The sequence below is a fragment of the Cricetulus griseus genome, chromosome 5 (genome assembly GCF_003668045.3).
Source record: "Cricetulus griseus strain 17A/GY chromosome 5, alternate assembly CriGri-PICRH-1.0, whole genome shotgun sequence".
NCBI classification, from domain to species: domain Eukaryota; kingdom Metazoa; phylum Chordata; class Mammalia; order Rodentia; family Cricetidae; genus Cricetulus; species Cricetulus griseus.
In genome coordinates, this window is record NC_048598.1 from 106,435,105 (window position 1) to 106,450,155 (window position 15,051).

General features: G+C 45.8%; 1 protein-coding gene across 7 annotated transcripts in view; it reads left to right on the forward strand.

Moving 5' to 3' along the window:
* Foxn3 (forkhead box N3) overlaps positions 1 to 15,051 on the forward strand; it is a 368,012-nt gene that overhangs the window by 324,614 nt on the left and 28,347 nt on the right. For 4 of the 7 annotated variants that reach the window (XM_027419621.2, XM_027419620.2, XM_027419623.2 and 1 more), the window contains one exon: positions 13,428 to 13,493. The exons of 2 other annotated variants lie outside the window; for them this stretch is intronic. In XM_027419621.2, coding sequence (XP_027275422.1) covers positions 13,428 to 13,493 — 66 coding nt within the window. The remainder of the gene's footprint in view (positions 1 to 13,427; positions 13,494 to 15,051) is intronic. One more of the 7 variants, XM_027419625.2, reaches the window with a different exon arrangement.

Here is a 15,051-nt window from a genome sequence, read left to right on the forward strand (position 1 = left end):
TACCCATCGAGTCATCTCCCCAGTCCAGAGGCCCTGTTTTTAACCCTTTCTTTCACCAAGTACCACTTAGTAAACAAATGGAGGATGCAGTTCAGTTCCTAACTCTTAACTCCATTGGAGAAACATGGTGTTTAATCTGTGACTGTCTGTCACTGTAAGACTTGGGATCCACATCGTGGGTGCTCCTTTACTGAACAGTAAGCAAAGCCTGGGGGTAGGGGCACATGACCACAATGACAGCAAAGCCCTCCTTTTAATAGGATTGTGAGAGTAGCAGTCTGCTAGGTGATGTGTGGAGCCCGAGCCCAACAAGGTAGCACGGAGTCACAGAATCCTTGCGATGTGTGGCATCAGACTTCTCGGCCAGTGAATGACATGAAAATTTTTCAATAATTAATGTAAATTTGAGGATTTGCCCATCTAAAAGTTCCTCCTTACCCATCTCAGTGGTTGTACCCCTGGCACTTGATGTATGCAGTTTGCGTTGGTGGCCATGTGGGGAGTAGGCTTTGAGATGCAAATGTACTGGTCTCAATTAAATGCCTTTGTTGTGGTGCATTTACACCCAGTTCCTTTGCTTTCTCTTACTGAACCAAAAGAAAACAGTACTAGGGTAGTATATCTCACTAGTGACATGCCTATAGAAGCAGTGAGGCAATTATTCCTCTATTTAAACTCTAGTTTAGGACACCTCTGAGTAGTGGTTTTATTTCTCTTTATTGAATGAAGCTTTCACAAATACAGAAAACCATCATTTACTCCCAGGCAGTTCTATTCAGAGAGAAATGTATGGGTAAAAACTGTATTTCTTGGGACCATTTGTTCGAAGTTCATGCCTCCAAGCGGGAATCGCCTCCGGACTGGGTTTGGGTGTTGATAGGACTTGTCTGTAAAGCCCCTCTGCAACTGCTGTTACCCAACTTGGGAATTTCCCATCTCTCTTTTCAGCCGGGCAAGAGGCTGGCGAGTCCATCTCATTTTTTCAGTTTTCCAAGCACTTAGCTGAAGATTTGAAGCGCTGTTGGAAAGAGGTTGCCTGTATTTGGGTTGTGTAAGGGGCTACTAGTAAAAGAGGTACAGTTTCCCTTAAAGAGGAAAGGGGTGGGGGGCCCGGGTGGGCTCCTTAAAACAGCAACTAAATCAACTGTGTTGGGTTTGTGGGCTCAAAGAGACACTCTAGAATGGTCTTTTGGATTTCCTGCCATCTCACTTGTACTTGTGGGATACTCGGTCCAGAGCATTTTCCAGGTATATCTGGGAGGTGTCCTGCTGTTGGAACCCTTGTGTTGTGTTAAAAAGAGAGCGTTCTTGTCTTCTTTCCCCAGGCCTGGCTGGGATGGACAGTCTTCGAGTTTCAGGGTGGTTCCTATGTACTGTTGGAGACCGCCAGCTGACTCAGCCAGCACCTTTCTCCTTACCTGGGCCTGTCTCATCCACATGTTTCAGAGTGTTCCTTCACCCCACAAACTGTGTCCCTGCCCAGAGCTGAGAGCTGTCTGTCCATCTGAAAACGAGTTTGGTTTCTCGTGAAATGTTTTATTCAGTTGCATGGTTTGGGCTAAGCTTAGATCTGTGGCTGGATAGAGGCTGATAGAGCATAATAAAGTAATGAATGATAAATCAGTATTTTTAAGTGACCTAGAACCTCCATGGCAACTTTTACAAAAAATGCCTAGTCGAAAAGCTGATCAGAAATTGATCTTTTCAACTTGATCATTTCATGGGTAATTAGATGGTAGAGGCACAGTAATTACTGGCATATTAATTTGAATGGCTGTTTTGGCCTTTCCCACATGGCCTGAGACGATGGTGTCAAGGCTCTGGCTTAGTCTGTGTCTATTTAAAGTAAAATATTTCTCAGTGAAAAGGTATAATTAGGAAACCCCAAATAGATCCCACATTTGCTCCCCAGGGAGTAAGTGTAGATCCCTGACCTGGGGGCATTGGTTGTCCATGGTGGTAAGGCCACTGGGTAGAGGCCGGATCCTCAATGTTTGTACTTCCCAGCATGGAGGCCAGGCTGCCACCAGAGGTCAATGTGGATACTATGGTCACATTTTAGAAAGAGAGCCATAATTATGACTTCTAATTATGTACAGTTATGCCTACAGAGTTAAACATAAGGGCACCTCCTGCTTGGAAATATAAGTTAATTGCCTACAGGGGTCAGAAGGGTGCTAACATCTGTCCCCTCCCCCCTTTATCCTCCCTCCAGCCCTAAGCAGACAGCCATGACCTTGGGCCTGCTGGACCCATCCTGCTGTTTGACTATCAGCTTTGACCCCTGGTTAGCTCTTACTACAGGAGAGGGTCACATTTAACTCCTGTTCCCAGGGAGTAGCAAAATCTGAGTAAGTCATGACCTGGCCTGCCTTCCCTGGTAGCCTCCTTACCATACAGAATCACCTGGACTTTCATGTCATGGGCCTTATTTTTGTTGAGAAAGAGCATTGCTTACCTCTGGACAGGTAGTCTAGTATTTTATCTTTGTTGTTGTTGTTGTTGTTGGTGGTGGTGGTGGTGGTGGTGGTGGTGGTGGTGGTGGTGTGTGTGTGTGTGTGTGTGTGTGTGTGTGTGTGTGTGTGTGTGTGTGTGTGTGTGTGAAGGAGGGAGGGAGAAAGAGAGAGAGGGAACACTCACCTGCATGCTCATCTGTTTAGATTTATATTTCTTTCTGATCTTTTAAATAAGATGCCCCAAACAGGATTTGAACAACCATGTTTTCATAGTCAGTTTTTCTGGGATCCTGACTTCACTCTAGGAGCACGTATACCTCTGACCACCAACTTGCAGGCTTTGAGCCTTATTTCCTCTGGCTCCCACACTTGCCAGTGTCACGCTAAGATGTATTCATTCCTCCTGGAAAAGTGGCTTTGCACATATACCCATTCGAAGCCAGAGCTAATGAAGATGCCCTGCTTGTGGAATTACTGTTTCAGAGGCCATGAGCCCTGCTCCTCCCAGCGGAGGCCAGGAACTCTGAGCCCTTTACAGAAGGAGGAAGTGGTTTCTGGGGTGGGGGCCAGGCAATAGCTGGTCTTCCAGTAAATGGGGAGTCTGTTGGTTGGGGGAACCGGGAACTGGGAGGGCAAGCTGGCTGCATGGAGGGGGCAAGCGGGCTGAGGACAGGTACCCTACCTGCCTGTTAGTGGCCCAGCTGTCTGGCACTCTGGTGGTCCAACCAGGTTTCTGTTCTCATTGGTTGGTTGTCTTTGGCTTATGGACTTGGCATGACTTTCCTCCCAGATACTAAGGTGGGCAGTCGGAGAGCTTCAGAGCTCTTATGGGGTCCCCATTTCTGTCCCTGGCCCCACAGGAAGCCGGCTTACACCAAAGGCTCTAACTATAGCCCTGGTTGAAAAACAAAACAAACTACCAGTACACAAGAGGTTTTCAAAGCAGAGACTCCAAGCCCAGTAGGCAACTCATGCACTCAGCTCCTCTTCCCATGGCCCATGGGACAAAATCCTAACCTATGCCAAGTCCCTTGCCATCTTTGTCCTTGTCTTCGAGTCTGGAAGTTGAGATTGTTTTGTACAATCAGGCTGAGCTCATTTGATTGCTGGGCAGCTGGTAGAAAGACACCTGTCAGTTAGTCAAAGGCATTTCAGAGGCAAACATTTGTGAAATTTAGAACACCAGATGAAAGGTGTTGAACCGGTCATCGGGACAAAAACTGCAGGCGCCATGCTTGCTTGCTTTGGAAGCAGGTACAGCAAAATAGACAGTGTGTCTTGTGGCAGTCTGCCAGAGCAGTGAGACATTAGACATGGAACTTGGAAGATGTCCACGGTAAGGTCCTTCCTGCTGCCTAGAGAAAATGGAAGTGTGGGGACGTCTCCCTGGAGAGTATTGCCATGCTGTTTTGTTTTCTAGTAGAGAAACGGCAACAGTGACAGTGTCCAGCCCAGACACCTCCGTGCCACCTTAAAGATGTGCCTCGTGGACCTAGAGAGACCACAGCCCTGGCATCTGACTTCCAGGCTGAGATACAGTCAGAGCTCACTTGCATCCTGTGGCCTTGTCCCAGCACCCTTTACCACGGGGAAGCAGAGTTAGGGGTAATAAGTGGGTTTGGTTGGCACAAATGAGAAAGTGGCTTTGGACTGGGGAGTCCCTTAGATAAATGTTTAGTTTTCAGAGTTCGTGGTGATGCTACCCTTTGAACCTGGCCAGGCTTTAATCTGAGAAAGACTTACAAGATAAGGAAAAGTGAACCTCCTAAAAGCTAAACTGCAAGTGCGGCCCACATATCCTCCCGAGCCCTCCTGCTCCAGCAGCCGGCTGTTAGTTTCCATGGTTTATTGTTGGTCTTGAACTTGATGTCTTCAGAGCCATAAGAATTTGAGTGCTCCTTTGTGTGAAGAATGAGATTCAGAGGGCCAAGGTCTCTCTGGGTCTCAGGTGAGCCACCTCTTAGATGGCACTAGTCTGATAAGGATGGAGGTGTTCTCGGTGCCTCTGAGTCTCTCTGAACCCCAAAGACAACCTCTTGGGGGCCTTTTAATATTTTTAAATTTAATATATTTTTTGTGTGTGTGCATGTATTTTTACGTGTGTGCTCATATCACACATCACGTGTATTGAGGTCAGAGGACAACTTTCAGGAGGTGGTGTCTCCCTCCAGCTTGTTGAGTCAGGGACTGTCTTGTTTACTGCTCCTGTTTACGTCAGGCTAGTTTGCCCCTTGAGCTTCTAGATCATTCTTCTGTCCCTGCCTTTCATCTCACTGTACAAGTGCTGGGACTGCCGATGTAGGCCACCACATCCAGCTTTTTAGGGGTTACTCAGGTCATGGGGCTTGCTCAGCTAGCACTTTTGTTCTCTAAGCAAAACACATGCACGAACACATGCACACTTCCCTTGCATTCAGAATTTTTTTTTCTAGTCAAGCTGTCACTGTGTAGTCATGACTGGCCTGGAGTTTTCTATGTAAATCATACTGGCCTCGAACTCATGGACAATCCCCCTGTCTTTTGTTCCCAAGTGGAGGGATAATAGCATACCAGGATGCCTGAGAGGTCTAAAGGGCCTGGCGCAGAGGCCTGTATCTGTTGTGTTCCTGCTGTGCTGTGTCCATCCCCGGTCATGAAGACAGTGTTTGACTTCACACCCTGGCATCGGCCTTTGTGCGAGGCTTTGTATTGTCCCAGAGCAGGTCATCCTGAGCTCCCTACCCCGTGTCTCTGATGAGAATCCTTCAGCTCCTGTTCCTTCCTCGGTGCTTTCCACGGTAGGCTTCTGTCTTCATAACGGGGGAAGTAGAAGTACCCACAGCAAATGACATCACCTGAGCCCACAGCGCTGCCGACCCCCTTCTGCCGTGGGCCAGATCACTTGCAGCTGTTGTAGATACCCTGATTGATTGCAACAGATGCCAAAGCTTCAGTGATTTCAAAGCCGCAAATGTAGATATCCTATCTCTCTCTCAGGGATTTCGCTAAGGCAAAGGTGAATTTTTGTGTGGTTTGATATGTTCTATTTAAAACAACAGTTCAAAAGTTCCTTTTCTCAGCTCCTAGCACATGTACATGTTAACTCAACCTCTCTCTCTCTCTCTCTCTCTCTCTCTCTCTCTCTCTCTCTCTCTCTCTCGTTATGGATTGGATACTGCTTTATCCTGCACACCATAGTGTTAAAGCACCACCCTACCTTGTCCTGTCATTCAAAAATGTTTCCAGACATCACCATATGTTCTTGGGCAAGGACAGCGGGGGTGGGGGAGGGATCCCCCCCAGTTGAGAACCATGGAATTAGAAGGGCTTTGCCTAAGTGAAACTGAGCAGATCCACTCAGTCCTCAGGAAAGGTACCTCATCCTTGAGCATTTTGTTGCTTTTTTCTTTATGCTGTTTTGCTTCTTGGTCCTAAGAGTTGATCAAGTCCTTTTTTCTTCATATTAACATACCAAAGCTGACTCTGGCCTTCATGGTCTCCCAGCCCCCCTCAGCCTCACCCCTACCCTGAACTCTGCAGTCCAGGCCCGGGCTGCCCTTCTCCTAGTTCTTCCTTATACAGCCCAGCCTTTTTGACCTCAGCAGTCACTCAGGTTCCTCTCTCTTCCTCTCCCCCCTCCCCTCCACCCTCTTCCCACATGGCAGGGCCCAGCCTGTCAGTCATATTCACTCTGGACTCTTGCAGATGCCTTTGCCTGTTTTCTCCCCTATGTCTACAATAAAACTTCTCCTCAACCTGTATCTAGAAGGGTCATGTCCTCCTTTTGTTTCTTTTTCTCATTGCCTTGCCTTCCTCTGGGTTTTCTGGGGTCACAGTCACAGCCTCTTGCTTTGCATTCCTGCTGCAAGGAGTCTTATCTTTCCTATGCAGATATAATTCAGTGCCACCTGGTTTTTACAAACTGGAGTCACTATCTCTAGGAACTGTGATTCCACTGTCCATCCAGAGCCTTGCACCCAGGTACCATTCCCAGCTGAGGGCTGAGTTCCACCTGAGCCACGTGGTAAGATAAAGTCATCCATTCATTTATCCTGCATGTGCTTATCTCCACGTTGTTAGGTTCCAAGTATCATCTTAGGTGCTGAAGATACAACAAGAAAGAGCCCCCCACAACCCGCTCACTTTGTAGGAAGAAGTATCAGAGGATGTCAGTATGTACATCTGTTTGTCCATACCTGCATTCTTGTATCCAGTATGTGCCATTCCACCCCCACCACCACCCCCAGCCTGTTAAGTTTTCTGCTCAGTTAGATTCTATTATATCACCATGTAAAATACCTGAGGTGTGAGGAGGAACAGGGAAAGAGAACACACTCGCTGTGTGGAAGATCAAATGATTTCAAGAAGTGATCCTAATTCCCCAGGTTTCAACCTGAAAAATGCTTTCTTTGCTGCTGTAATTTTGGTAGGTCTGTCAGCTCTGAGCAGCTTTTTTTTTTTTTTTTTTTTTTAAATGAGGACTAAGCCAGGCCTTCCTATTGACCTTCGTATTCTGAGGTTGCTTAAACACATGGTTTTTCCAGGAACTTCTGTCTGGTACCCACCACAGATCACACCAAGAACCCACAAAACCCCCGTCGCTCCAGGCCACAGCTTTGCAAGCAGTGGTACCTTTCTCTCAGCCTTGGTAAGACTATCCTCTGCCTCTAGAGGCTTTAGAGCAGATGTCCCATCTGGAAGGTGTCCCTGGGAGTCCATAGTTTTGCCAGCCATGAATCAGAAAGAGAGAAAGATGTCAAATGACATTACAGAAAGCTAGAAAAATGTGGAAGCTGGCACCAGCTCTGGCTCCTCTCATGTCTGCAGTCACCTGCACCATTTTAAAATGAGGGAGGTCAGACCCAGCAGCATGAAAGTTCCGTGTTAACTAGCAGCAGATCCAGGACTTGAACCTGGTAATCCTCCTACCTTGTCATCTGTCTAGTGCTTTTCCCCATCCTGCCCACAGAGGAAAGCCTCCGCTACTCACAAATGGAACCTTCTCCTCGTGCTGGGAAAGCGAGATTCAACGTTACCCCAATCCAAGTAGCTGAATCATTGATGGCAAAAGCTTAGAGACGTGTTTTTTCTCACTAGTGTGGTTCCGCTTGTGTGTACATTCAAGAAAAGAGGGTTTGAAAACAAGCTGTGCCACCCTGCCTGTGCTCCAGAGAAGAGGCAGTGTGATAAGATAACCACATCAAAGATAAAAATTGAAACGGGCCACTGGGAACCAGTTCAGAGAAGTAGCACTGTTGCCAAAGCATAATCAAGGAGGGATTCTTTCAATGCAGGATTTGAGATTGGCTCTGCATGGATGATTGTCAGAACTCTATTAGGCACCAGTGATGGTATGCTGGGCGCCGTACTGAATTAACCTGTAGTAAATAGCTTAGTTCCCTGTCCCAGGATGCAGAGCTAGCGGCTAGTGGGGAGAATCCCTCGTCTCAAAATAAAATGTCATGCTGTTTTATTCTCCTGGACCCCTCTGCCTCACTGTGGCTTTCCAGATACAACAGGAATGTTATTCCCTCCAGTGAGGTCTTCATGAGTCCTGAACAAAATGCCATCATCTTTTCTTAGACTGATAAAATGCACTGAACCATGGTGGGAAGCCCCTCACCTCACCTTCAGCAACCCAGGGATAATTCTTCGTAGGACACCCGCTTCTCTCCTTCCTTAGCTCTCTTCCTGTGGAATTAGGTGATCCCCAGAAGCACAAGAATCCCCCAAACAGCTCCCCTGTTCTCAAAAATGTTTCCAGCTCACCCCAAATGGATGTGTCCATCAAAAAGTGTCTGGGCTTCAGGTGATTGATTTTATTGGATACAAACCCGAGGGGAAAACCGATGAAAGCCCTAAGTGCACTCATTAAGACAGCCTATCACCCAAGGGGACCAGTGAGCTGATCCCCAGAGTGGCAGAGGTTGGTAGAGGAAGGGCAGAGTGGAACTGGCCATCACTGAAGGCACAAGAATGACAAAAGGCAGCATGCTGGATGAGGGAGGGCAGCGGGAATCGGGCTGTAAGAGGCAGCATGTTCAGGGGCTCAGGATTTGTGGGGTGGAGCCCGAGCTCTGGGCAGATTCCATAATCATCTCAGATGCTCCGTCTCTCTCACAAAGCCATCATCTAAGGAGAAGAGAGTGTCAGTACAGCGAGGTGGTTTTCTCCTCACAAAACAGTCATTGCAAAAACTTCCAATGTTAACAAAAGGTTGCTAAGATCTGTTATTAAGTGAAAAGAAATTAAGCTGCGGCCAACTGTATTGCAGATATTTCGGTTGCCCCTTTTCAGCAGGAGATTCATTCTAAGACCCACAGTGAATGCCTGAAGCTACAGCTAACTCCAACTCATACACACATGAATATGTGTATGTGTTATGATAAATCTTTCTGCCAAAAGCCGCCGAACCCCACCGCCACGTGTGCTCTTTATGCCAGCTGCCCGCCCAAGTTAGGGCCCAAATGAATACAAAGAAATTTGTATTAGGTGCAAATGCTGCTTGGCCAATGACTAGGATTCTCATCTGTTAGCTCGGTCTTAATTATTATAAATCTATATATGTTATAAGACTTGACTTATAGAGGATGCCTTTTACTGGCGCCCTCTCTTGCTGGTGGCTCACATCCAGCCGCTGGAGGAGGCGAAGGGGAAAGGGGACACTTCCTGTTTCTCCTTGCTTAAATATGAGTCTCCTTGCTATGTCACTTCTGGCCTGGATCACCACTTCTCTACTACATTTCCCAGAATCCTCTTTGACTCCTAGTCCTGTCTAACTTGCTGTTTCATTGGCCAAACAGAACTTTATTCAACAATCAATTAGATAAACATACACAGAAGTACTTCCCCCATCATGTATGCACACACCCAGTACTTACAGTGGAACCTGCCTATGATAAAGTTTATATTATAAATTAGGTCAGTGGATGGACACAATAACAAATATTAAAATAATCTGTTGGAGTCAATATTTTCCGACTGAAACCATGCACACACAAAACCATAGCTCAGGGAGAACTGCTCTAAACCAATGGTTCTCAACCTTCTCAATGTTGTGACCCTTAATGTTGTGGTGACCCCCCCTCGACAATAAAATTACCTCATTGCTACCTTATAACTGTTAGTTTTGCTACTGTTGTGAATCGTAATGTAGACATCTGATACGAAGATGTTTGTGACTCCAGTGAAAGGGCCATTCAATCCCCAAAGGGGTCATGACCCACAGGTTGAGAATCAGTGCTCTAAACCTATATTGGAAAATAGAATCATGTGTTTAAGTGTAAATACATCTTCACATCCCCGTGACTACACATAAATACTTGTTTTTGCATAGACAGTTTCCAGATACTTTCATGTATATGAGTCTTGGAATGGGTCTGTGGGGAAGACATTTACTTCTCACTCATAACCACCTGGTTTGTATGTTTTATACTGTCTGAGCCTTCCTTCCATTCATTATTAGATAGGAATGAAAGCTGAAGTTTCCTGGAGAGATCTTGAAGACTTGTGGCTGTCACACTGGGACAGAGATTCCATGGCAGAGCCCAGGATTTTTTGCCGTAGATACTTGTCCAGCAAACCATTCTCTGGGGCTGCATAGTATTCAGATTTGTGCAATGTCAGGGGTCTCTGACAGAGAGCATACTAGATGAGGAAGGAGATGCAGTTGGTTGCTATCATTTTTATTTACCCGTGAGTGTGGGTATTGGACCCAGATAATATTATACTTGATGAACTAATGAATAAAAACAAAAAAGGATGCCATTTAGCACAATATCTCAACTTTGAGCTGTGTAAGAACATATTAGTAAATTGGATCTCAGAAAAAGTAAAGACTTGGTTGAAATATACTATTGACAAACTGAGTAAGTTCTGAGCTTCAAGGAATACATATCACCAAAGACCAGGTATGTGTGCCATGTATCTGAATAAGTTGCATAACCCAATATAAAAATGGGTAAAAGACTTAAAATTTTCCCAAAAGACGTTCCACAAAGAGCTTTTAACACATGAAAAAAAAACACAACATAATTTGTCATTAGTAAAATATAAACTTAAAACCACACGGAAACACCATTACATACTCACTAAATGGCTAACAATTTTGAGTGCTGACAAAATATGGACCAACTAAAGCTCATTCTTTGTACAGTATCTATAGAGAATGGCTTAACAGTCCCCTATGTTAAACATTCCTACCAACAATTACTCAAGGAAAAACAAAACATGCCCCAGAAGTTTGATGCAAGCATTTGTAGTAGCTTTTCTTATGGTACACAAAACTGGAAATAAGACACGTGTCACTCTACAAGAGAACGGATAAACAAATTCCACCCATTCGGTGGAATACTACTCAACGGTAGCCTAGCCATAAGGAATGAACTACCAGCATCACAGATGAAGAGCAGAAAGCAAATCCCCAGTTTTTCTGGACACATGCCTGTATACCTGCAATCTAACACCAGGAAACTCTGGGGTGGCAGAAATGCTTTTTTCTCTGTTGTGTTTATCTTGATTGAGGCCATTGTAACTTGGGTACAAATGTATAAACCCATCACAATTTCATTGCACACAAACCATCTCTTCAGCCAGTTAATCATTTAGGAGGAGGCCCTCGCTGTAGCCGCCTGGAGAAGGGACAACACCATGGACTCCAGTGTACATGATTACATACCATTGTGTAGTTACTGTGTTTGGGTGATGGCTTGGGGGCAAGAATCCCATGCCCTGGTCTTCATTAGGGACTTTGGAGCATCAGGTCCTTTCAGAAAGTAGACTGAGGCTACAGGCATACGTGGTCTGTTAGATCATGAGGAATCTACCAGTTACATTCCCCTGGAATTCCTGGGAGAGGGAGGAGCAGCATGAGTTCTCTGATTGCATCAGCAACTCCATATGTGGAGGCCTCAGATGTGGTACACCTGCTCAGTGGGAAGTGGGGGAGGGGTGCCAGCATCCTGTACTTGATGACTTAGGTACATCTATTTGCCTTGGTTTGGGTGGGGTGGGGCATCATGGCCAGCTGTTGAGTAGACCGCCAAATTTAGGTTCTCCATGATTTCACGTGAGTGTTGATACCTTTCAGGCTTGTTCTTTCTCTATGTTTTGTCTTTCTTTCACTAAGTCTGTGCTTATCTGTGACCCTCAGAGTTCCTTCTTACCTCTGGACCCTCATTGGGGAGATAGGGATCACGTAGCCAGGGCAACCCAGGCCACCTGTTGCATTTGACTCTTCCCAAAGATGGAAGTGAATCATCGTCTTTGTATGATGAAAAGAAAAATCACATATCTGAGCTCCTCCCTTGGAAGCAAAGAGTTCTTTCAAAGAGGGCCCGCCACTGAGCTTGTCCCTTGCTTCCCATGGGTACCCAAGGACATCACTGCCGGGGCAGTAGTGAACAGAGTGGACCTTGAAGCTTTTCTGTGAATCCCTGAGCATGTGTCAGTGGGAAGGGATTGACTGACTGAGCAATGTCACCCCAGGAGTTGCCAAAGAAGCTAATTTACGTGTTTCTCATACAGTGTGCTTATTAAAATAAACTTTTACTCCTTTATGTCGCGTGAGTAACAGGCCTCCTGCAGACAAGTAGAAAAGGGCAGAGCGAAGGTTCTTTACCTTTTCTTTTTCTTTTTTCTTGAGGCATTGTCTTCTGAAAGCAGCATCATCTATATTATTAATCGCTTGTGGGGCTTTATCATGTATTGCATTACTCCCTTGGAATTAAGCTGCACATATAAAGTATGAAAAATGTACTTTTTTAAAAAACAGTAAAAAAAAAAAAAAAGTAATTTCTCGAATAATACCCAAAATAAAGTGCCATGGAGCCATTAGTAGTAAATTGAATTTTTTGGTGTGTAATTTGTACAAAAACTGACAAGTGTGAGGCCCCCCTCTCCCCAGTCATTAGTTACTGGGCTTAGCGGACACAGAGGCAGTAATCTGCAAGGACAGGCATTTTGATGTCGACTTCAATTGCACACTTCATTTATTTGGACAGGGGACAGGCGGCAGCTTCTGTCACTAGGCCTCACTGCACTATTAGCGAATTTCGCCCCAAGGCAGCTGGGACGCTGGGCTGGGGCAGATGTTCTTTTCAGCCTATTCAGTGACCATTCTTGGGGGTTGTTTACCGTTGCCATGGTGACCTTCATTTCCATAGCAGCAGCGCTGCTGTTTCTCAGAGGGAAATGAATTTAGTTATAAAGGGATAATATTTTTCTCTGTCTCTATATAACCTGCCATCTGTCAACCGGTGGATTGGTAAGGATTCAGAAACCTATTAAGAATTATAGCAATAAAGTGATGAGTATTTGGGGAGGGAGCAGATTAAAAGCAATATTAAATGAGAACGTAAGCACTGTGCCTTCCAACATCAGAACTTTCTTAATTCTTTTCTTTATATTTTATGTGCATTTTTTTAAAAAAAAATGCCTGCATCACCTCCAACACCGCTGTGTGCACACGAAGCCCCCTAAAATATGATTTCCATTCTGCTGACAAATGGAAATGACCAAATGTCTTGTTTGTATCTGACTGGATGCAGGTGTCTTCCGTGCTTTCTCTTCCGATGGTGCTGTGGTGTTAACACCCCCACCCCCAGCAGTTAAGAATCCCTGGCTGGCCTTCCTATTGTTACCTGCTCTCCAGCTCCTCCACCCCTTCGTGAAAGCTGAGGGGCGCCTCAACCAGCAGCTTATCCGACACCCACAGTGCAGATCCTAACATTAACAAAACAAGAAGCCATGCTCATAGATTTAAAAAAAAAAAAATGCTAGCATGCTCCTTGAATCTCAATCTAGAATAACTTTCTTTCTCTCAAGTCCAAATGGTATGGAAGTCACCTCTGAGATCCCTCATCTAGTTCCTGGATTTTTTTTCTCTCTCTATCGAATTCATAAGCTGTAACTTGCAGGGGGAAACACACACACACACACATACACATACCATCCCCGTTGTAAATAATGTTATTTATTGGTTGATTTTTCCAGATCCTGACATTGATGCTGCCAGTGCCATGATGCTTTTGAATTCTCCCCCTGAGATACAAGCAGGTTGTGAGTAGATATTTCTATAGCATACAGCACCGTAGTTTGTGAACTTAACCTTCTCATTGATGTCCCAGACCAGAGGAAGAACTAATGCTGACATAGGCCTGCCCTTGTAGCAAGCATCACTTTCAAAACTGAGTGTCTGGTTAACATGCACATGCATGTCCGCAGGCAGCCGTACATATGTGTGAGCCAGTACAGAAGATGAGCAAGCTCTCACGTATCATCAGAAATGAGGAGATGAGAATCAGAGCCTGTAGGAACTTCTGCTGGAGCTCTTTCTCCTGTGGAAATCATTCGTATGACTTGGTAGGAGAGGTTCCCTGGGCCAGCTTACCCATGATGGAGCTAAGCAGTACCGAGTTGTAGATGCTGTTATCCGTCTAGGTCTTCAAGAATAAATTAGGGTGCGTTCTGGAAAGTTTGGCCTGCCCACGTGTGGTTTAGCCTTAAAGTGGAACCACAATGCCACATTGCACCATCTCTACCCGGTGTGCTAGGTGGCCACAGAGAGGAGTGCAAGGCTGGTGTGGCCAAGTAGGGCCCACTGAGCCATGTCACACTAACTGACAACTCTTTTCTTTGCTTCGACTGGACTCTTGTCCACTACCTCGGGTCTTTCCTTTCCTTTTCTCGTCTTTATAGCTGACCTAAAATGAAGGTGTCTGTGCTCTCCTTACAACTTGAGGCCAGTGCCTCTCTCTCGACATCCCACATCCAACAAGAGCCACACTAAGCAGAGAGGCGGTGCACTGGGATCTGCATGTCTTGTTGTCAGGGTCCTGCTGTGTCACACATGTGCAGAAGATGACTTCACATGACAGATCACCCCGTGACACTATGAAGGACTGGTGCCCACCTACTCGTCTGCTGCCTGTGACTGGGTTTCCAGTTTATTTGGGCCACTGGCCTTCTGAAGATATCATGGCCTTCTAAGCAAGAAGAATCCCCCCCACACACACACACTTAGGAGACAGACATTTCCCACAAGAAAGAACCATCCCTAGATCCACAGTGCATGGTGGACTGATAGGAATTTCAGACCCCAGCCATAGCCTTCCCCACAGCGTTAGGAAATTTGACACCATCTTTTCTTCTTTGTATGTATTTTAAAAGCTCCAAGAGACACCACCAAGCATTCTCAGATAACCTGGGGCTGCCCTTACTTGCCCTGACTGAGAAACTCTTATTCCCCTTGGTTAACCTCCATTTCCTGGCATTTGGAATGTGATGCTGCCCACACCTCTGGCCAGCCCACTCCACTGCTAAGCAGATCCGCAGCAAGCGTAGTCCTACAACTAGCAGTTAACTTGGTTAGCCAGGAATATGGCTTCTAAGTGATGTTTTATGTTTCAGAGACATCTATACTTAAAATCCATTCTTAGATAGCATTTCAGGAAAAGTTGCCGACTCTGGTTGTAATCAAGTCCCAGGCTGGAAAGGTCCTTATGGTCAGGTCACATAAGCCATCTTGGTGGAGGCGTGATCTCATCAGAGCCCGCTAAGAGTCCAGCCCCTTCCTCGGCTCCCAGCCACTGTGTGCTAGGCCTGTTACCTTACGTGT